The sequence below is a fragment of the Aplidium turbinatum genome, chromosome 2, assembly GCF_918807975.1.
Source record: "Aplidium turbinatum chromosome 2, kaAplTurb1.1, whole genome shotgun sequence".
NCBI classification, from domain to species: Eukaryota; Metazoa; Chordata; class Ascidiacea; order Aplousobranchia; family Polyclinidae; genus Aplidium; species Aplidium turbinatum.
Genome location: NC_137473.1, coordinates 10,083,243 through 10,105,867, shown reverse-complemented (window position 1 = coordinate 10,105,867; position 22,625 = coordinate 10,083,243). Strand labels below are relative to the sequence as shown.

Here is a 22,625-nt window from a genome sequence, read left to right as displayed (position 1 = left end):
AACAAGTCCAAACAAGTTTGACACAAGTCTATGAACGATGGTGCAATTTTGGCACATTTTCTAGCAACTTCCATGACGTAATATTCAGTAGACTTGAACTGTTTTTATATGACGTTTGAATAGGTGAAAATTGTCGGGAACAATGGCATTGAGCACTTTTTGTAGTATTAATACTATTTATTCTTTTATATTCACTTTTCGCAATTAATCGTTTTTGTTGGGGGGCGGTAACATTTTTCCCGTTCATGAAGGGGGCGTTGGGCCAAAAAAGGTTGAGAAACACTGAATTATATGATCTGTACTGTATTTTGAAGTTTAAAAAAAAAAGGAGGGATGTAGTGTTTCGTCATAGAAACCATTGTTACGTTTCACTAGCCTATCGTTTGTACTATGTGCGACTGTTACGAGACTAGAGACATTAGATAGATTAGCTGAGAGAAAGTACAATAAAGTGGTCTGTGTGTAATCTATTAAAGTGTGGTATATCTAAGTTAATCAAACGGAAATACAACAGGGCGGATCCAGAGGGGGGCGATTGGGGCGATCGCCCCCCCTAAAACCCAAGAAAGTAGCTTTATTGTTCATTTATATGTATACGATTTGGAAAACAACATGTCGAAAGCAATGCTGAATAAGTCTTTCGCCATGTTCAAAGATTAGGTTAGGCTAGGGTAGGCTATAATACTAACATAGTATAAGGCTATTATTTCATCGCAGAGTCTAATTACCGAACGAAATTACTAAAATTTAAAAAGTTACTAAACTTTTTGCCGGCACTGTAGAGCATAGCCAGAAATCCCTTAGCCTAGATAAGTTGGTTGACGGAGCAGATTTTTGCAACTTTGACGGTCGGACATGGAACTAAAACCAATGGTTTTAGTTCCACGTCTGACCGTCAAAGTTGCAAAAACCTGCTCCGTCAACCAACCTAGCCTATCTGGAAATTCTACCTTGAAATTGCACCTAGAAACAGCAAAGCTCAATTTTTTTTTCAATGAGACTTTAGCATCTTGACACCTAACATCATTGCTACCACGAAATTGCTCAAGTAGGCTACCGACTCGATAGCATTGACAAAAGTCATTTGGTTGAATCTGCTCTATGTTCAGAGATCCAACTATGGAAGAAGTGGGAAAATAAAACTGTTCTGGCGACTGCTGCAGTCTTGCCGATGACTGCAGAAGAAGCTTTACAACCGTGTGATACAGTGACGATCGGTGAGGGAAAGCAAGGAAAGCAGTGCTTACCTGAGCGAAAACTATGCAAAATATAATGACTGAATTCTAGGTTTAACTTCTTATTATTTTTATCAAGTCTATTTTAACTTGAAAATTACTGTGTTCGTGACTAGAATTACTCGTAACACTTGTGAGTAGTCTAAGTCCTCACCAAACCGCATGTCTTGCCTATAAATGCCAATTAACGCAAACGCTTTTGTCAGAAACCATCACTGAAGCTCCAGGGAAATCAACTTTCAAAATTGCTTACCCTACATTGAAAAACGCCTTCGTTTTATCCAATCCTCAATCGTTTTGCAAAACGACACCAGCTGCTTAGCCAATCAGATGTGTTATCTGGTGTTATGGTTAAAGTTGCTTTCCCAGTGACGTCAATGCGTATCTCATAGCGGCTGCTTTTGGTTTCAGGCGAAAGGAATACAGCCTCTACGCATGAGTGATTTTCGGGCTTGTAACTATAGGCTACTGAGTACGCTGAAAATAAAGCTGGTTCTCTTACCAAAAAAAAAACATAGATTCTACAATAAGACATGCAATTCCAAAGGGTACATTAACCAACCAGTACTGAAACAGCACAAGTGTTTTTTAAATTCTTTGGGTCAATAGACTGACATCACAAGTTCAGAGCAAACATACTTGTGTTCTTCAAGAATGGACTAGCTTAGTTTATAGGCTAATTATTTGCTCTTTACTAGTGCACCAGTCCAATGCATGTCGTAACTGCTTACAGATGACATTGACTAAGTTTTTGTGCTCAGTCTAAAAAAGCAGCCAACATTCTAGACTAGTCCCAGTTTGATTGATTGATTGAATCTTTATCCTCGGACTGGGAAAGTCCGAAGATTTTGTTTTGGAAATGCTCTCAGAGCGCACCAAATTGGAAGTGTTTTTCAAAATTTTCTGGGGGAGGCCCCCCAGACCCCCCGCTGGAAGTGTTGCCTTCGGCAACACGCCTTCGGGCTTCGCCCGACGGTTACGCCCCTCGTGCCTACTACCTTGCTGCAACATATTTCCAAGTTGCTTTCCCAATGGTTTAAGCCACCGAACGTCACTGGTGTGATAAAAATGTGTACACAATCGTACACTCTCTTCTAAAAATACTATTAACCTTGCCAGTCAGTGTAGCATCAGCCGAAAGAAGCTGTTCATTTCTTCGGTCGTTGAAAACCTGGCTGAGGAACAACATCGGCGAGGAAAGACTGAATGGATTGGCCTTACTATACCAGCATCGGGACATTTTAATTGACACAGACTCCGTAATAAATCGATTTGCCAACAGTAGAAACCGCAAACTTGACTTTGTGTTGTAGTCAAAGGTACGACACCTGTTAGTAGGCTATTACCCGTACCGGCAAAGTAGCTTTTGTTTTTATTTTATTTGTGAAGTCCACAGAAATAGTTGTTTCTATTATTGTTAGTCTCTTTTTTTGGCTGGTGCAGCGACCATGCATGACACGTTTTAAGGAGGACTAGGCCTATATCTTTTGGTCGTCATTAAATTATGTTTAGCTGCCATTCTATTGTACAAATTGTAGTGTTTCGCTGGTCCAAAATAAAAATTTACAATCGATACCTAGCCTATAATGGCGATTCTACGGGGGGTGGAGCATAACCCAGTGTTTTGACTTGGCCCCCACTTTTGTTGCTCATTATGTTGAATGTATGCATAACCTTTCCTCATTGCTCTTTATAACAATTCAAAACTTGTCAGAGGAATAAAGCCTCGAAGTTATGTAGTAAGTCTATAACCTCAATGTTTGGATCAATACTGGGAAGACAGAATTAGGCTACCTGTTATTATCTTTCCGAGGTCAATTTTTAAATTGCCGTGAAACAATCAAGAGTGAAACCTTCAGTCTCAACTATAAATGCGGCTAGGTTGCTCAGGCTTCAACTTGACATGGCAAGGACATATCAGCTCTTCATCCCTCCCTTTGTTAAACAACAGCATTGTTGAAGGTTTTTTAAGTTATAGAATTTCAATTTCTCATAATTTGTATTCGAAATGTTCTCGGAACTCATCAAATTCAACCTAAATTTTCTAGGGGAGACCCCCGTCGTTGTTTGTGCCGGGCTGATCACTTGCCTGAATATCAATGACATCGCCCCCCCTAACGTTAATACCTGGATCCGCCCCTGTAGTTGACACTAACTACTTGTACAGTACGAGTTCCAAAAAATGTCTCTATCTAGTAAGTACACTTCAATTTTAAAGTGATCTTGATCTTATTGTTCTTCAAGATCAAGATCACACAAAAAAAAGTGATCTTAGATCAAGATCAAGATCACCAAAAAAAAAGTGATCTTCAAGATCACGCCCATCTCTGCACACAGCCATCGATCCGTCAATTATCATTAAAGCTGGTTTTTTTACCTTTCCACAAATTTTCACAGTGTCCATCAGAAATTTACCTAAAAAACTCCGTATGCTTTCAGAATCGTGATTAGTTGCAATGCTTGTTGTCACTGGGAGCGCTGGACCTTCTACGTAGGGGCTTCTGACTAAAAGCGAATAAATTTGAAAATCTTTTTCACCTTCCTGCCTTTTAACTATGCTTCCTGTCGCATCAAAATATATTATATCTACAGGGCATAAATCTCGATAAAGTTTCACTTGTGCATTGGAATACAATATAACGCCAGGGGGACATGTAGTTATTTGTCCAATAAAGATTTTTTTTTTCAAACTCATTCTTCAAGCGATTGATGTTATACATCCAATTTTTGGAATATCTATTGCAAAGCTTACCTTCACTTTTTATATTTCTCAAAACAGACGAGGCAGGAGCAAAATTATATGCACCATGATATAGTTCATTTTCAGTTAAGTCATCCACTAACTTTCTGCCCACTTCGTGTACGGGCCCCATATAGGAAGCTCACATGGGGCCCGTACATCAGCCCATATGGGGCCCATACGTGCTTTCTGGCTGATGGGGTGTATCTGTTTTGTCTGTTTTTTTTGCGGACGTACAACAAAAGAAATGGAAGCAGAATCATCCTTGAATTTGAAGTGAAGCAGAAGAAAAAACAAGAAAATCTAAGAGGGTCGAGCTTGCACTTTTCCAAAAACCTGTTGATTTGACATGGAATGACCCCTCTGCAAGAAGCTTTCCCAGTCCAAGGATAAAGATTCAATCGGTCATCTTGTTTTAAGCAGTGTTGCCAGAAAAAAATATTTTTTGTTGTTGTTGTGCAGCGGGGATCGCCACAATAGGTTATTCCTGGTAGTTTCGCATACTTGTAGAATTGTAGAGGCTTTTGACGCAGGGCCGGTTACGGTCAAACCAATTATTAACGTTAGGCCTTATGTCTGTTGCAAAACAAAATAAACTCTCTATCAAAGCTTTATCAGCAGTATCGTTGAAAGGGCTGGTCCAGGGGAGACTTTGGGGCTAGTGTAGCTAGACAAAGCGAAACAATGTCTTAACATTTACTTTTGGTCTGCAACGCAATCTAGAAAAAGTGTTAGCTTACTTCTTTAAAACATCTTACACTAATTAGAGCATCAAGTCAGCTGAGTGAACTATCCAGGTTCTAGGAAGATTGTCAAAAAGCAGTTGGAGCATGTCAAAAGAGTTTATTGAACTGTAACTTTTCAACTGATTAAACATTTGTCATGGGATTTTTTGAGGTATCTGGACTTGCATTGCTTTCGCAGCTGAAGTTGCAGTTTACGAAATGTTTTGACAAACATTCTGATCTTTCTGAATACTATTTTTCACAACAGACAAAATAAAAGGTTTCTCTTTCTTATGGCTGGGACAAAATCAAATCATGGCTTTATAAGAAACGATTTTTGCAATTCCTTTTAAATTTAATGTTTTTGTACTATTTGTCACGCCTCAGCGAACCAACCGCATGAGTTTTAAACTCGTATTTTCATTTAGCGAGATCCTTCTTTTGCGTTCTGACTAGAGCGGTTGCTGGGCGGTCACATTTTCTAAAATTTCGTTTTGATGATGGTTGACTATTTGTTCATGGATTGCAAGTAAGTGTGTACATGAATAAGCTGTTAGTCAGTTTGTGATAATTTGTGTTTAACCTTGGAGCCGTTCTTGGTCATGCGGAGCCGACAACACGAAATAGTTCGCGGGTGCAAACATTTTGTCAACTTTAGTGAAATGAAATTTTTTTTTGTGTTGAACACTTATAAGCATTACCGTTTGGTCGAAAATTGTGAGACATTTTTTTTGGCAGTGGCTATTTGACCGGCTCTGGTCTTTTAATCTGAAACACTATTTGACCGGTCATGATGTCACTATACAGGCACTTTTTCCTTTTTCTCTTTCAAAGCAAAAGACGAGAAGTGCGTATATAAGTTCTTAATTCGGCAATGTTATTCAACTGAATCCGTGGCGGGTACGGTCTTTCTCGGGCTGATGCTCCAGATTCGATACTACCCGGAAGCGTTCTTTTTTTTACTAAACTTTGACCCGAAGTGACTCAATCGTTCGGCTGCTGCATTTTTATGGTCAATTTTTAATTTGAGTAGCTTACAGCTCAATTTTTTATGTCTTTTTAAATATGAGTAATAAATTTAGAGTTTTTTTAATTTGCTGGAATTTGAGAATTTCTCTGGGTAATTTTCCGTTCATCATAAGAGGATGTGACCGTGTTTGCCGAACGACGCATTACGTACATTTTTGCTCTCAACAAGTTAGTTTGATGGCTGTAAAAAGTCATATACAATTCTTGTTTAAAAAAAAAGTGGTTTCGTCAATGTCAAGTTTACTTTTAGGCAGTGTTTTTTAGCAGGCAATTTAGTTTGATGTAAAATGCTTCTGGGTAGTACGGTAGGCTATCTAACTCATACCCTTGGGGATACCAGCCCGAGAAACATCGTATACAACATGGTCACATCCTCTTATGACTAACGGAAAATTACCCAGAGAAATTCTCAAATTCCAGCAAATTAAAAAAAGGCAGTGGCTATTTGACCGGCTCCGGTCTTTGAATCTGAAACACTATTTGACCGGTCATGACGTCACTACATAAGCACTTTTTTCTTTTTCTCTTTCAAAGCAAAAGACGATAAGCGCCTATATCATATAGGCAGTGGCTATTTGACCGGCGCCGGTCTTTGAATCTGAAACACTATTTGACCGGTCATGACGTCACCATATAGGCATTTTTTTCTTTTTCAAAGCAAAGGACGAGAAGATTGCCTATATAAGTTCTAAATTCAACACGTAAGCTCAACTGATTCTGTGGCGCGTAGGATACGTATCGGGCTGGTGCTCCAGAGGGAATGAGTTCGATACTACGCGGAAGTGTTTTTTATTAATTTTTAACTAAATTTTGACCCGAAGTTACTCAATCTTTAGGCTTCTGCATTTTTTTGGTCAATTTTTAATTTGAGTAGCCTACAGCCCAATTTTTTATGTCTTTTCAACTATGAGTAATAACTCAATGTCAATTCAATGAGTAATAAGTTCGTCATAAGAGGATGCGACCATGTTTGCCGAACGACGCATTACATTTTTGCGTAGTTCGGCAAACACGGTCACATCCTCTTAGGACGAACGGAAAATTATCCAGAGATATTCTTAAATTCAAGAAAATTAAAAAATAAAATTAAGTAATAAAGTTAGAGTTTTTAATTTTCTGGAATTTGAGAATTTCTCTGGGTAATTTTGCGTTCGTCATAATTTTCCGTTCGTCATTATATTTTTGCGTTTTGTAGGCTACTCAAATTAAAAATTGACCACAAAAATGCAGAAGCCTAACGATTGAGTCACTTCGGGTCAAAATTTAGTTAAAAATTATTAAAAAAAAACGCTTCCGCGTAGTATCGAACTCATTCCCTCTGGAGCACCAGCCCGATACGTATCCTACGCGCCACAGAATCAGTTAAACTTACGTGTTGAATTTAGAACTTATATAGGCACTCTTCTCGTCTTTTGCTTTGAAAGAGAAAAAGAAAAAAATGCCTATATAGTGACGTCATGACCGGTCAAATAGTGTTTCTGATTCAAAGACCGGCGCCGGTCAAATAGCCACTGCCTATCATATAAGTTTTAAATTCAACACATTTTCTTCAACTGAGTCCGTGGCGCGTACGAAACGTCTCGGCTGCCATTCTAGAGTGAATGAGTTCGATACTATCCGGAAGCGTTCTTTCTTTTTTTTTTCTTTTTAACTAAATTTTGACCCGAAGTGCATTTTTGTGGTCAATTTTTAATTTGAGTAGCCTACAGCCCATTTTTTTAAATCCTTCCAAATGTGAGTAATAAAGTTTTTTTAATTTGTGAATAAAAAAATAACTGTTAACCTCTCAAGTCCATGTAGCTCCACACAGTGAAATTTACATGCCTTTTGACCATAGGCGCCTAACTATTTTTTTGGCCGTGGGGGCGAAAGCGTGTTTCACCAGCAGCAATGTAAATTCAGCGAAATGTCATGCAGATGGATGACGTAATTATGTCGTCACACTAGAATTGCTTTTATTGCCACACTTGGAGTTATCGCTACGTTCGACCTACCGTTAATTATTATAAACAAAACTCGACCAAAACACATGCGATGCGTATGCGTTGGCTAGCGGTTGATGGACTGCGATTCTTTAAGCTAAGCACAACATAAAGTTTAGCAACGAACTGGATTTATTAGCATGAAACAAGAGACGAAAAGGTTTACTAAAAGGTATTGTCTGTAAATGGAATGAAAATACTAACTTGATCATACGCTTGAAGTTATACCTGTTGAAAGCAAAATCATTCATGTTTACATCAATTCAACAGGGTGCCGGATGTTTCGTCCCTGAGATCTTCCGTCCCGATGTTTCGGCCCTACAGACATCGGCTACTTTGGGGGAAAGTGCGAGATTGAGAGTGGAAAAACACCGCCGAAAGATCTCAGGGACAAAACATCTGACAAGTGTGTGAGATTGAGAGTGGCAAAACACCGCAACCAAAACGAAGTTTTATTCGAAGTCGGCATGTAAGCCTAACTTAGTTGTAGCTGTATTTTAGACTGTAGCTAACCCGAGCGACCGCACAAACGCCCCGACCACGCGACGGTGGCGGTGCCTTTGTCATTTCATGACAAGACGAATCGCAGACCAGAAGGCAGACTCAACGAATCACAGTCAAAATACTGTTATAGCGATCACGACACGATCTTCATCTAGGTCACCCGGTCTCGACACCTTGGCCGCGACTGACCCGAACGGCCTCTCCGCGGCTTTGCCGAAATAAAGACGATTGCCCTATCTTCGCCCGCTCCGGACCGGGCACAAACAAATCGTCGCTTGTCGGAAGGATTCCGACTTAGAGGCGTTCAGTCGTAAGCCCGCGGACAGTAGCTTTGTGCCGCTGACCGATCGGCCAAGCGCATGTAAGTTACCAAATGTCCGAATTTGCGATTCCTCTCGTACTGAGCAGAGTACTTTGCTGTAGCGGCGACCCTCGATCTGGAAACGAGCGTTCATCAGTAGGGTAAAACTAACCTGTCTCACGACGGTCTTAACCCAGCTTACGTTACCTATTAGTGGGTGAACAATCCAACGCTTAAGGGTCGAAACGTCCGGGCGAAAGATCTCAGGGACAAAACAACTAGCAAGCTAGGGCCGAAACATCGGGACGAAAGATCTCGGGGACGAAACATCTGGCAAGCATTCAACAGCACGTCACCTTGAATAAATTTAAAAGTTGCTCACATCCGTAAACAGCCCTTGAAAAATAGTTACGGAGAGACGTTTGATTAAGTTTTCGACTTGACATTGCTCCCTTTTTACTACAATATCGCAACTTATCGCAGACCAGCTTTCAAGTTTCAATTCGCGGTAATACGCCCGTTTTCGTGTTGCAGATGAAACAAAAGATGCGCATATTCCCCCGCCTTTGATCGGGTTTCTGTGGCAACGGTCGTGTGTGCACTATGCAGTTTGCGCGAGTCCGTTGTTGCGTTGATTATTCCGCATGTGCGCAGTGCGGTTTGTACCAGCCCTTGTTGCGTTGGTTAGTGGTTACCTCGGGCCGAGACTTCAAGTTCATTTTCACAGCAATCGATTCACTGCCGCGACAATTCTCTGCAGAGGTTTCGACTTTCGAAAGCGACATCGAGTCGGTTTGCAAGCGCATAAAGCTAAACGCACGCTGCGTCATCGTAGCAAATTATGTTGTTTTTGGGTGCATTCAACATCTGATGACATTGAATCGACGCAAAATGGTAGATTTTTGCTATGTCTCAGGCAGCAAAATCAGTCATTTTACATTAATTCAACGTCTGCAGACGTTAAATCAATGTAAAAATGACAGATTTTTTTGTCTGGTGTGGGATTGTAGCATCGCTACTCGTTCTAGTGATTATTTAGCGCGAAGCTGTTGCGGTTTGCATTTAAAAATGTTTTCCTGCTGCCGGTCGCTAGTTCATCTATTGTTTTATGTATCAATGCAGCATAAAAAGTTGCTCCCACGCATAAATATGCGTGGGGGCCTGGCCCCCACGGGTTAGGCGCCTATGCTTTTGACTCCTTTTTACTTCTTTAAAAGTAATGTCTAAAAAGACATTATTGACCCAAAAAGAATGTCTAAAAAGACATTATGAAAAGCAACTACGGACAAAGGCCAGTGTTTCGATCTCCCGATCTGTTCAGCGTAGCGTAGTAAAGTGAAAGTGGAAAGTTGTCTTGAAGGGTCGGTTGAGATGATGATTTGAAACTTGAGTGATTGTTGTGCGACAATGAGACTGGATTTAATTTTTAACTTCGGACTTCAGCGAAACGTAATCTTACAGCCTATTAGAAGGTGTGATTTTTTCAGAGAATTTGTGCTAAGAAATGAAAGGAATTTGTTAAAAATAAAAACTAGAAAAAACTTTTTTGATTTGTTTTAAAACTTTTTTATTCACTTGTTGATTCATTCATATCAGTTTGTATCCTTTTGTGGTTAAAAAAAAAAAAAAGAAGAAAGAACGCTTCCGGGTAGTATCGAACTCACTCCCTCTAGAATGGCAGCCCGAGACGTTTCGTACGCGCCACAGACTCAGTTGAAGAAAATGTGTTGAATTTAAAACTTATATAGGCGCTTATCGTCTTTTGCTTTGAAAGAGAAAAAGAAAAAAGTGCTTATGTAGTGACGTCATGACCGGTCAAATAGTGTTTCAGATTCAAAGACCGGAGCCGGTCAAATAGCCACTGCCTTAAAAAAACTCTAACTTTATTAATTATTACTCATATTTGAAAAGACATAAAAAAATTGGGTGCAAGTATAGAATCCGCCACCCTGGTCAACATGACGTCACAAAACGGACGCAACTACTACATAAGGGGTGAAAAAAAGATGCTGAAAAGCGGCCGAATGAAGGTGATAAAGCGGAATGGATATGGACTTTTTGATAATTTTACTGTGTTTTTACAATAAACACATTAAACCGACGTCGAGTGTTGAATATAACTACCTAGAATAACATAACATTCACCAAATTGCATCAATTCAACTAAAAATTTACCCAATTAAACATTAAAAATAAAAATATGAAACGTCTGCAACTCGCATTTTAATTTTTACAATGAAAGTACCAATCTAACGCAACTGCAAAGAGTATGTCTTGCTTTATTCACCTGAAAAGTTTCAGGTTTATATCTCATCAACCAAACGAGCAATCGTTGTTCAAGCTTAACCGCCCAGCGAAGCTTTTTTTCAATGCATTGTAAAGGCGAATCGATCCTTATTCAGTATACGCCACCCCCTGTTTGCTGTGATCGGTAAACAGTGCTTCCACTAAACTTGCTGTAGCTTCCTCGTTTCTGTTCGGATTTTAACAATTTTGCCATCGTTGGAAAGCAAGATCATACATCTACACGAATCAATTGGCTACCAATCCAAAACAAGTACTATCTTTATCTTGAAATAACTTAAACTTCACCAATTTGTATCGATTCTCAGCAATTTAATTCTTACAAAACCCCCCCAAACTCCCCCACCCCATTTGGCTACAGAACTGGTAGGAAGGCTATAAGCTACCTTCCAAACAATTTTGGTAGGAAGGCTATGAGCTACCCTCCAGTTGGTTACCGTATTTTACGGACCATAAAGCGCATCCGATTATAAGGCGCACTGTCAATAAATTGCTTTGATTAGTTTTTTGTTCAGACATAAGGCGCACAGGGCTATAGAATGCAACGTATTTTAAGGAGTATGGGTTACCATATAAAGCTCATTAAACAAAAATGCGTAAGAAATGTAAGCAAGTCACAATATTACAATGAGCAAAAGAAAAAAAATGGGCCTAGTGAATATCACAGAATTGCTAGTTGCTTTAACAGTAATTTATTGTGTAAGACGGTGGTTTATTTATATAATAATAGTATCGGTAGGCTACTGGTTTTTAAGTGTAGGCAATAAAGCACTAATTGATCCATACATTAGACGCACCGGCTTATAAGCCGCACGATCAATTTATGAGGAAAAAAAGGATTTAAATTGCGCCTTATGGTCCGTAAAATATGAGTATTTTAATTATTGAGAAAATTCAAATTCTAAAAATAAGTTTCTGATGAACCAAAAATGCTTGGTAGAACGATGAACAATTTGCACAGCCAACTGTTTTTTTTTTTTAATTTAATTTCCAAAAAAATTTTTTCAGAAAGGTTGTCCTAGATTTTTTAGCTTATCAAGTATGACCACTAAAGTTGGTCACAATATACAGACCATGTATGTCTATCATCCCCCAATGAAATTTTTTAAATCTATTAACTGGTTTGAAAATTATGCACAAAATACCTGAATTTTTTTTTACCCCAGCTTTGGGGAAAAAAATTTTTTCATGGGGTAAAAAAACACCTGTTGGTATAGCAGCTTCTTCTTTATTATTATAATATTGATTTCATATGTAGTGTAAATGATTCTCCACCAGAGAAAAGAAGCTTTGTGTAACTCACATCAAGGACTGTGAGATGCTGAACCAATAGTCGAAACCGACCGGATGGGTCATATGATGATGATGATGTAAACGATTTTGCCCACAATTTTTGTATGCAATTTTTATTAAATACACATTGTGAAATCGCAAAATCTCATTTCTGTAATAAAAACAGCAGCAAGACAAAAAATATTGTCTAGTATACTTATGCATGCCATCCTGAATTTTATCTGCAGCTCTAATTTGAACATGCGAGTGAGCGATTAAATTTCGCAGATTGTGAATCCTAAACAATCAACCAGCAGTTTGTGAATAAACATACAAGTTCTAAAAAACACCAGACAGGAAATAAAACAACAGTTTGTGTATGTATGATTGTAGCCTATGTGTTGTTCACTATTGATCAATGGATCACTCTGTACTCTTAATCTGCGCTATTGATCGACTAACCCGCAACGCTAACCTTAACCTCGGACCCCCAATTCCAACAAACATCAATTGATTGTGCATAACACATGCATACATTGCAGGGTTGACGGTATTTTACCCGACCCAAAAAAACCCGGGTGGTTTTTTTTTTAAAAAACCCATAAAAAAACCCAGAACATCATATTTGTCTAGTTTTTATTAGAAAATTAAAAAAATGAACAAAAACACTATAATACAAGGCGCATAAAACAAAGTTTAAACTAGAACTTAAGGATGTGATTGTGAAGTAAATTTCCAAGAATAAACTGAAAACGCAGTGGATATTGTATAATACAGTACACAAAAATCCAGTAATGCCACTTTGTGTATATATACTACACTAAAACTCATTTATGCAAGAAGGCTTTATAGTTAAACTGGTGAAAGTATTACTCTACTGACTGTAGTCTGTATATATGATGTGAAATGCAATTTAGGAGGCTATTTACCAATTACAGATTCTGGATTCTAACGCATGGCTGTTTCAGAGCATTTGCCTAAATGGCCAGGCAATTGCTCATCCATTACTATATATAATATATATAAAAAATATTTAAACATGATGGCATAAATTCTCCTTGCCCTCAAATCAACTTGGTATAGAAATCAGTGGATGATGCAACATCCAACTTGATCTTGAAATTAATGGATGATGCAACATTCAAGCAACAACAGCCCTAGTGCATTATTTTATTGAGTTATGCAAGCATGTACTGTGAGTACTGTGACCCCAGTCTTTGTTGCATGTAGTAGCCTCACAACATAGTACTCACAATATAACATTAAAACATTCATACTATGTATCACTAAAATTTAGCAAAAACGTTTAATAAACTCCTCTGAACCTTTTTTTTTACCCTTCGCTAGCCATATTTACTCTATTTAACATATAGTCAGTTGGGGCAAAAAAAACATGGGGGTACTTGGGGTAAAAAAGGACAACCCCTCCAACTCCCCCTAAGAAAGATTTTTTTTAAAAAGCTTTCCATGATTAGAAACATCATTTATTTGCATTGTTTTTTAACATACAATACAGGTCTAGAGGTAAGTAATCTTAAAGTACTATGCAAATCACTAAATTGACCTAAAAAGTGTCCAAAAAAACTTTTTTTGCTCTTTTCTAAACTTTTTGTGGATCGAAAACGATTGTTGACAATCACAATTTTTTTATGTGTATTTCCATGGTATTTTAGTGTGATTGTACTTCAATTTTAATTGCTGTTAACCTTTCATTCTATTCTATGTCTTTTTTTACCCCAAAACTATACAATGTGTTGGGGTAAAAAAAAACAGTTGTTTTTATTTTCCCTGTGCTTGTTTTTTTTACCCCATCTTTAATAACTTTCATTTTAGAACGATTTTGGTTGCTATATAAGGAATTAAACTAACATTTTAATGTCTTACTTGCATTGTTTCAGTTTCCTGATCTCTAGTAAATACATTAATCTTAATGTGCTGATGATTCATGACAGGGCAAGTGAAGTTAAGAGTGAAGTTTCACGCTCCAATCATTTTGTGTTGTTCTTTGTAGTTAATTGATTTATATACCATTCCACTTGTTGAACTCCTGCCAAGTAGCCATTCAAAAGCTTGACCTTCTTGTAAGCATTTACCAGTTTCAGAAGTCTCAGTTCAGTGTTAGTTTAACCAGTCCTGGTAGCATTATGTTTTGTATATAGGCAAATAGGAAATTTTGTTGAGGCAAATAAAACACTGTAACTTGACTTGCCCTTCATCCTTCAATCATCATCATCAATATGATTAGCTTTGAGGTCGTCTCATTGAGCACTGTAGCGTGGTTTCAGGATAATTTCTGATTAGATATAGATATTGATCCTAAAGTACTCGCATGACGTGCCAAAAGATGAATCAATTTCGATAGAAAGTGTGTTAAATCAAGGGGACCACATACAAATGACAAGAAAAAAAGAGTGAAAATGAATGGCAGCATTTTAACAAATGAAGAATATAAAAAGCAAGTTGAGAACTTTGAAGCATAGAACAAGCGCAAAAAAAGAGAAAAGCTAGGAAAAGGAACGCAGACGAAGATAAGAAATAAATTTACTGGACCTGGAGGAGGAGGAAGAAGTAGAAAAAAGGACAGAGCGAGAAATTTACAGACAAATGGATGAAGACATGAGGAGAGTAGATACAAAGGTTGGTAGAAGAGTCTGACAGTGAATCTGAAGAAATGAATGACGAAACAAGAGAAGACATAGTTGTTGGAATGGAAGATTTAGAGGAGGAGAGAAAAGATGTAACTGAAGAAAGTGTAAATGAACAGAGGAAAGAAAAGAGAACATATTGAAAATAAACAAAAAGCATGTTGAAAAGTACTTTGCAGTGTTTTGGGGGAAGCCAAGAACATATTATTGAGAAAAACTTCTGAAGGTCTTCAGAGACGAGGTTGATGGAAAAATTGAGCAAGCCGAATTTCAGTTTTTTGCACAAGAAATCAAATTCAGAAGATGCATTGGGACTGGCCAACAAAGGAGCACAGATATCCTCAACGTTGAAAATTGATTTTGGGACCTTTCAACTGCTGCTCAACTCAACTCTCTTTCAACTCCTTGTTAACTGCTGCCAGATGTGCAAAATCATATTTTGGTTTTGCCGAAGAAGAGGAAGTAAAAGAAAAACTTGTGTTCCTAAGTAAATATGAACTTTATAATGCATAAACTTCTTTGTTTAAACAAGATGTTACAATTTCATCATCTGTATATATAGCCTACCTATTTCTTCTGCTTTGTGTTGCTTTTAACAAACAAAATTTGCTGTGAAAATTGATTGTTTTTTTTACCCCGTGCATGGTTTTTATTGCCCCAAACACTGGGGAAAAAAAACAACACAAAATATTCGATAAAAATAAAAAGAATAAACATAGTGCTCCAATTTTTTGGATACATCAATAGAGGGTAAAATTGGACTTTTTGGCCCATTTTTCAGCGAGAAAATCAAAAGTTTGTCAATTTTGCATTTTTTTGCCCCACTTGACTATATCTCTTCTTTGTCAAATCCAATCTTTTTCCTCTACCCCTCAAAGTAATCACCAGAGACCACTTAAACAGACACTAAAAGATTTGAGTGAATATCTACTCATTTTAGATGTGAGATGGTAAGTGTTTTTTTTTACCCCACTTGACTATACTGTATTATTGAATTACTGGTAAAGAATTATTGTGTGGCAATAACTCTTACTTATAATACCTATAAACTACATTAAATTTTCAGAAGAATGCTTTCCCATACTTGCCTGTTAAAGCACTTTCTTGTTTGGAAACCTCAATGTTGCATGCAAGCTACACCAATATGGTTACAGAATAACAAAAAACAAACGTTTGCTTTACTAGCGATTGCTCAGCCAAATGCTGATATGGCAGAAATTACTTCTATTCACTGCAAGGTTCACTGCCTATGCTTTAATGATAATCTCCTTTGTATGCATTGTTTTTTCCGGTAATACATTTGACTTAAAGTAAGTTGGACAGATTTGTCATGCAACTATTATCTACCGTATTGTATAGGCAAACTATTGGTACCAATATTTTTAAAAGTAATTCTTTCACTACAATTAGTGATGAAATTGTTCAAAGTTTACTTTGGTATGTCTCTGTTTAGGTTGTCTATCCTTTTGTAAATACTGGTTCAACTTAGAAAGCTATTGTTGGTTAAAAATTCAAGACAAAGCTGCCTGATAAGTGTTGAAAGTTTAAGCAAAACAATGTCTTTCAAAAAAGCACAGAAAGCACAACAGAAACCACATCGTGAAAGAGGTCAAGTGGCCGAAAGGCAAAACCTTGGTATACTTGAAAAGAAAAAAGATTACAAGCTACGTGCAAAGAATTATCAAAACCATCAAAGGATTTTGAAGTCTCTTCGCAAAAAGGCTCAAGCTCGCAATCCAGACGAATTTTACTTTAAAATGGTTAACAGTAAACTTGAGGTTGGTCTATAGCATGGTATCTTTATTTAATATAAGTAGCTACTGCTGCCACAAAATACTCACTTAAGCACATAGTTTTGTTGGTTTCAATATCTCGTTTACAAAGTTCTGCTTTTGTCTTAAACTTGTTACTAATATTGTGTTGTGTAATTTTTCATGTACATTATACATGTTGTGTGAAGAGAACAGTCATGTTCTAATTTCAGAAAAACAGCTTTTATTTACTTAAATTTAGGTAGGAGTGCTTTTTGACTTTATTAGTTTCATTACTAACGTTAACACTTTATTGGCACCTTTTTGGTTCAGCATGGTTGACTTGTATTTGCAGTATGCTGGCATTTGCACAACAATCTGACCTCTTAGCGTAATTTATTAAAAATTGATTTCGCTATAGTAATAGCATCTTCAGTTAGCACACAGGAAAAATTTAGAAAACAAACAAATAAAGCAAACTTCCATATTAACATACATAAAAATTGTTTTCAATATCTAGATGGTTAAAAATGTTTTCAAACCAAAAGCTGTAAGACTAATTCTTAACCTGATCTTCCATAACTTTCAACAATGTACTGGTACAAAAGTCAAGAACATCCATCAAGTAAATTTTAACAAAACTAGTACAAAGAAAAACGCAATTTTGTTTTAGTCCATTACAATAAGTTTATATTAATATAACGTCTAAGGAAGAAAGAACATGTTTTTCTCTAACCCTTCCTAACTTTAATCCTAACTCTGGCAACACCTGATTGTAACCATGGCATTAGGTGTGGAAAAATACGGAATGGCCCGTTTCGGCGAGTCCGATTCGGCGAGTCCGATTCGACTAGTCCGATTCGGCGAGTTCCCTATTCGGCGAGAGCCTTTTTCGGCGAGTGCCCTATTCGGCGAGTTTTTGAAATTTTTAAAATGAAATTATCGGGTACCGTAGCCTAATTACAATTGCCGTTTTTACATCGTTTTAACATCGCTAAACGTTTAAATCGTGCAGAAAGGAATAAAAATAAAATGTTTGAACTATTAAATTAAAATTCGTCATGTCAGTTCAGTTATTTTTATTTTTGACCATCATATCAAAAACAATACACGTCAACATAGCAAAGGTCGAGAAAAAGGTAGAAGCGACAAAACGCGAAGTTAAAACGTGCTTGTGACCGAAGTAAGTTATTGAGTTGAAAGAAATTTGGCACGGCCGCAACACCTTCAGAAAAATTTAAGATATGAAGGGAAAATAAAACAAAGACAATGTTACAAAAAAAATCATGTTTATGTCTATAAGTTAGTACTTTTGAATAGTTAAAATGATTAGTTTGGATCAACAAATGTGTGACCTACAGCTTAGATTGAAAGGAAATTATCGGGTACCGTAGCCTAGTTATCCCGACCAGCAAAAATTTGTTCCAAGAACCCAGTTAGCCTAACAGTTCATTTTTACATTGTAGTAACAGAATAAAAAGGCTAACCAAATGTGTGGCCTATCGTTTTAACGTCGCTAAACGTTGAAATCGTGTAGAAAAGAGAACTTTGCTGACTAGGATACGTTGAAACTGAAAAACATTCACAGAAGCCCTACGATACGTTGCATTTTTAAGATAATGTATTCAGACGTTGAATCAATGTACAAATGAAATGTTATGCTAAATGGGTTCTTGGAACAATTCGAAAGGCTTCTGTGAATGTTTCTCAGCTTCAACGTATCCTAGTCAGCAAAGTTCTCTTTTCTACACGATTTCAACATTTAGCGACGTTAAAACGATGTAAAAACGGCAATTTTTGCTGGTCGGGATAACTGGGCTACGGCATCCGATAATTTCCTTTAACAAATTTCAAAAACTCGCCGAATAGGGCACTCGCCGAATAGGGAACTCGCCGAATCGGACTAGTCGAATCGGACTCGCCGAATCGGACTCGCCGAATAGTAGCAGACCCGGAAAAATAGCCACTTCCAAACTAATAATCAATTGTGATAAGTATAACATGCTCAATGCTCAATTGAGCACTTAATTTGCAACTGCTTTCAATCTTTCTAGAAAAAACTGCCTAAAGTTTCAATATCAACATCTTACTGCATTTCATTTGCGGAATATATCGAGGGTTAAATAACAGAACGAGCTAAGTCACATAAAAGTAGTTTTGAGAAAATAGCATTTTAAAATTTTTAATGGACTGTAAATTCTAAGGATCAGTTCTGAGGAACCTGTTCAGGCTAGAACTTAGCTCTTTCTGTCAGTAAAAATACGGGGCTTGAGAAACACTTTCCAGTATCTAACCACAAAAAATGCAAAAAGGGAACGTTCAAATATTACGTAACGCCTTCGAGGGGGAGGGGGGGGGGGTTTATGCAAAGCGTTACGTTAGCGTCACATTGGGGGGGAGGGGGTTCAAGCAAAACGTTACGTAACGCTTTCGAGTACGGAATGGTAGTTTTTTGTGCTGAATTCGTACTGAAAAAGCGTTACATGGGGGAGGGGGGGATTGAAAAAAGCGTTACGTTGGCGTTACATGGAGGAGGGGGGGTCAAAAATTCGGAAAAAAAGCGTTACGTAATATTTGAACGTTCCCAAATGGACTTAGCTCGTTATGTTATTTAGCCCTCGATATAATATACGTTTACTGCATGTATGTATAAGTACCATGTGTGTAGAGTGGAGTAACAGATGGTAATTAGTAAAATGCATTATTATTTTAATTCAATTTAAGAAAATCACTATGGTTGAAAAACTAATTTATACAAAAAAATATGTCATGTATTAATAGAGATTACAAAACATGTGACTTTTGCAGGACGGAGTACATTGGATAAACAATCCACATGCGGAATATGTGATTGAAGCACAAAAGCAGATGAAAACACAAGACATAAATTACATCAAATGGAAATTGCAGATTGAAAAAAAAAAAGTTGAGAAATTACATGCTAAATTAAAGTTAAGTGAACCTTGCGCCATGAAAAACAATCACACATTTTTTGTTAAAGAGGCATCACGTTCAAACTTTTCAGCTGAGAACCTTCCAAAAGTTCAGCTGCATAATCAACAAAGAAAGGAATTAAGAAAGGAACTCAAGGGCAGAAGTCGTCGTTTGAAGGAGCTTAACGACGAGCTTAAGTAGCCTAACGACGAAATTAGTTATTTTATGGAGTCAGTTAATTATATCGCGACACCGTTTGGCATGCTTTTCGTTGCGAGTTAAGAAATACAATTGCTGCTCTCTTATGAAATCAAGTCAGGACCAAGTAGTTTGGGTAGAAACAACATATTTTGAAGTATTTTTGCTTGGAATAGTTTCAGATTGGACTAAATTGATAAAACTTGACATGTAGGCTACTCATTACTGCCGGGATTAATCTCTGCAAGAAGCTTTCTCTGTCCGAGGATAAAGATTTAATCAATCAATCCAGACGAATTTTATTTTAAAATGGTTAACAGAAGACTTGAGATTGGTTTATAGCATGGTATCTTTATTTATAATATAAGTAGCTACTGTTGCCACAAAATACAAACTTAAACACATAGGCCTAGTTTTGTTTTGGGGTTGCAATATCTTGTTTACAGAGTTCTGGCTTTGTCTAGGGCCATGCAAGTCCAAATTGTACTTTGGGATGTTTTTTTTGTTTGTATGTGCTCTAGGCGTTTATAATAAAGAGTTGTCGGTGAAATTTTCCCGAAATTTGATTGCGTTTCCTTTGTAGGGCCGTTTTTGTTTGCTCTATATGTGTTGGCGGCGCGCGCGCACTGAACCGTGCAATAATCACGTGTGACGTCATAAGAGTACAAGCTGATCTTACGTTCGCGCAAGATGCATTGTAAGCGATTGTTTGTAGTGTCGTTTCCAACAAATACAATGAACTATTTATGTCGATTGTGAGCGGCTTAGTAGTTGATAAAATGAACACCGAAAGCAACTACCTTTAGACAAGTACCATACGGTATTAGCTTGTAGAGAACTAGGAAGATTCTCTCAAGACCTCTAGTATAGCTTACTGTACATGTACAAATTCACTCTCTCTGTGCACACGGAAAAGCTTTTCTCAAAGCAGACTTTGTATTTGTGACTTTATTTGAAATCAGGATATTTAAACCCAACGTGTTCGTTTTCGTCACTTGGAAACTTCGATCTAATGGCCGAAACGACGTATGATGGCAGAGGCACACGGATTCATCTACCAAGATAACCCCAGAACCACCGAACAAACTGTCTGCAGGAAATGTGCCTATAGCGTTTGTAAAAACAACTTTTGGTTATATTTACTCTTGTTGCAGTAACTTGTTCACATTCAAAACAGCATTGCTTTTTAATAGCCTACTAAGAAACGTTGGTAGGCTCCATTTAGGTAACGAACCTGCATCGGGGTCCTCGCTGTGCTTCCGGGGTTATACTGTTGCATGTAAGCGCTATGGGCAGTCTCGAGTACCCATGGGTTGAGACACACTGCTTCAAACCCTGGGTGTTGGGTAACACATTTTATACCTCCATTCTCATTGAGCAAGGATTGCATGCGCTCTGCTTCTACCTCATGGCAGCATACAGCTTCAGTTTGCTCTTCTACCGTCACACAACAGGAACATGTACACTAGGGTGACTATAGGCTGTGTCAAAAATGGAGTAAAAATTTATTTTTTGAGATAGGATCTTTTAACTTTCCTAAAAGTTGTAGTAGACTATAAAAAACATAAATTAAAAAAAAAATGAAAATAATGACGTCACACGGTCGCTCTTTGGTTACCAGTACCCATTTTCATAAAAATTGTCATATTGCGAAAACCACTGGAGATAAAAAGATGAACGTTACAACAAAAGCTGAAGAAGTGGCATGTTTATATCTGCTCTAATAACACTTTTTATTCGAGCACTACTTGAAAAATATTTATAAGCAAAAAACTCAATTTTTACCAATTTTGTGTAGGCCTATTACCGGTAGGGGAGATGCAGGACCTATTAGACATTTTTTTTTCTTTTTTGCTCTAATTTCTTCAGCTCATATCAAAATAAGACAAAAATTTTAGAGAATACGTCCAAGGTCAATGTTTATTGACTGTGTAAATATCTTGACATCTCAGATGTCTACCAAAAAATGAGAATGGAAGTCATAGCCCATTGACGCAGCATGCAATTATTGAACATAAACTGGATTGGTAATTGACTTTTCAATTGCTTGTTGAACGCTTTTCTGTTTTTGTTTTAATGTTAGAACTTCGTTTTGTGTCATTATTTTGCGACTTGTTGTGATTCGACGAAAACTTGAGAAATATCACAGGGTTTCGCATCCCTGCAAAGATCAAGAATCACAGTCTTAGTAAAGCATTTGTAGATCAAAAGTAGCCTATCGACGAAATTAGTTATTATTATGGATTCAGTTGATTATATCGCGACACCGTTTGGCATGCTTTTCGTTGCGAGTTAAGAAATACAATTGCTGCTCTCTTATGAAATCAAGTCAGGACCAAGTAGTTTGGGCAGAAACAACATATTTTGAAGTATTTTTGCTTGGAACAGTTTCAGATTGGACTAAATTGATAAAACTTGACATGTAGGCTACTCATTACTGCCGGGATTAATCTCTGCAAGAAGCTTTCTCTGTCCGAGGATAAAGATTTAATCAATCAATCCAGACGAATTTTATTTTAAAATGGTTAACAGAAGACTTGAGATTGGTTTATAGCATGGTATCTTTATAATATAAGTAGCTACTGTTGCCACAAAATACAAACTTAAACACATAGGCCTAGTTTTGTTTTGGGGTTGCAATATCTTGTTTACAGAGTTCTGGCTTTGTCTAGGGCCATGCAAGTCCAAATTGTACTTTGGGATGTTTTTTTTGTTTGTATGTGCTCTAGGCGTTTATAATAAAGAGTTGTCGGTGAAATTTTCCCGAAATTTGATTGCGTTTCCTTTGTAGGGCCGTTTTTGTTTGCTCTATATGTGTTGGCGGCGCGCGCGCACTGAACCGTGCAATAATCACGTGTGACGTCATAAGAGTACAAGCTGATCTTACGTTCGCGCAAGATGCATTGTAAGCGATTGTTTGTAGTGTCGTTTCCAACAAATACAATGAACTATTTATGTCGATTGTGAGCGGCTTAGTAGTTGATAAAATGAACACCGAAAGCAAC

The 22,625-nt window shown here is 37.4% G+C and overlaps 1 protein-coding gene across 1 annotated transcript; it reads left to right on the top strand.

Moving 5' to 3' along the window:
* The first annotated feature begins 5,208 nt into the window (after window positions 1-5,208).
* On the top strand, window positions 5,209-20,174 carry LOC145764954 (putative U3 small nucleolar RNA-associated protein 11). The gene is made up of 3 exons (XM_082576669.1): window positions 5,209-5,229; window positions 16,191-16,515; window positions 19,297-20,174. Exons 2-3 carry the CDS (start codon window positions 16,294-16,296, stop codon window positions 19,621-19,623), a joined length of 549 nt encoding a protein of 182 aa, XP_082432795.1. The 5' UTR covers window positions 5,209-5,229; window positions 16,191-16,293; the 3' UTR covers window positions 19,624-20,174.
* The last annotated feature ends 2,451 nt before the right edge of the window (window positions 20,175-22,625 follow it).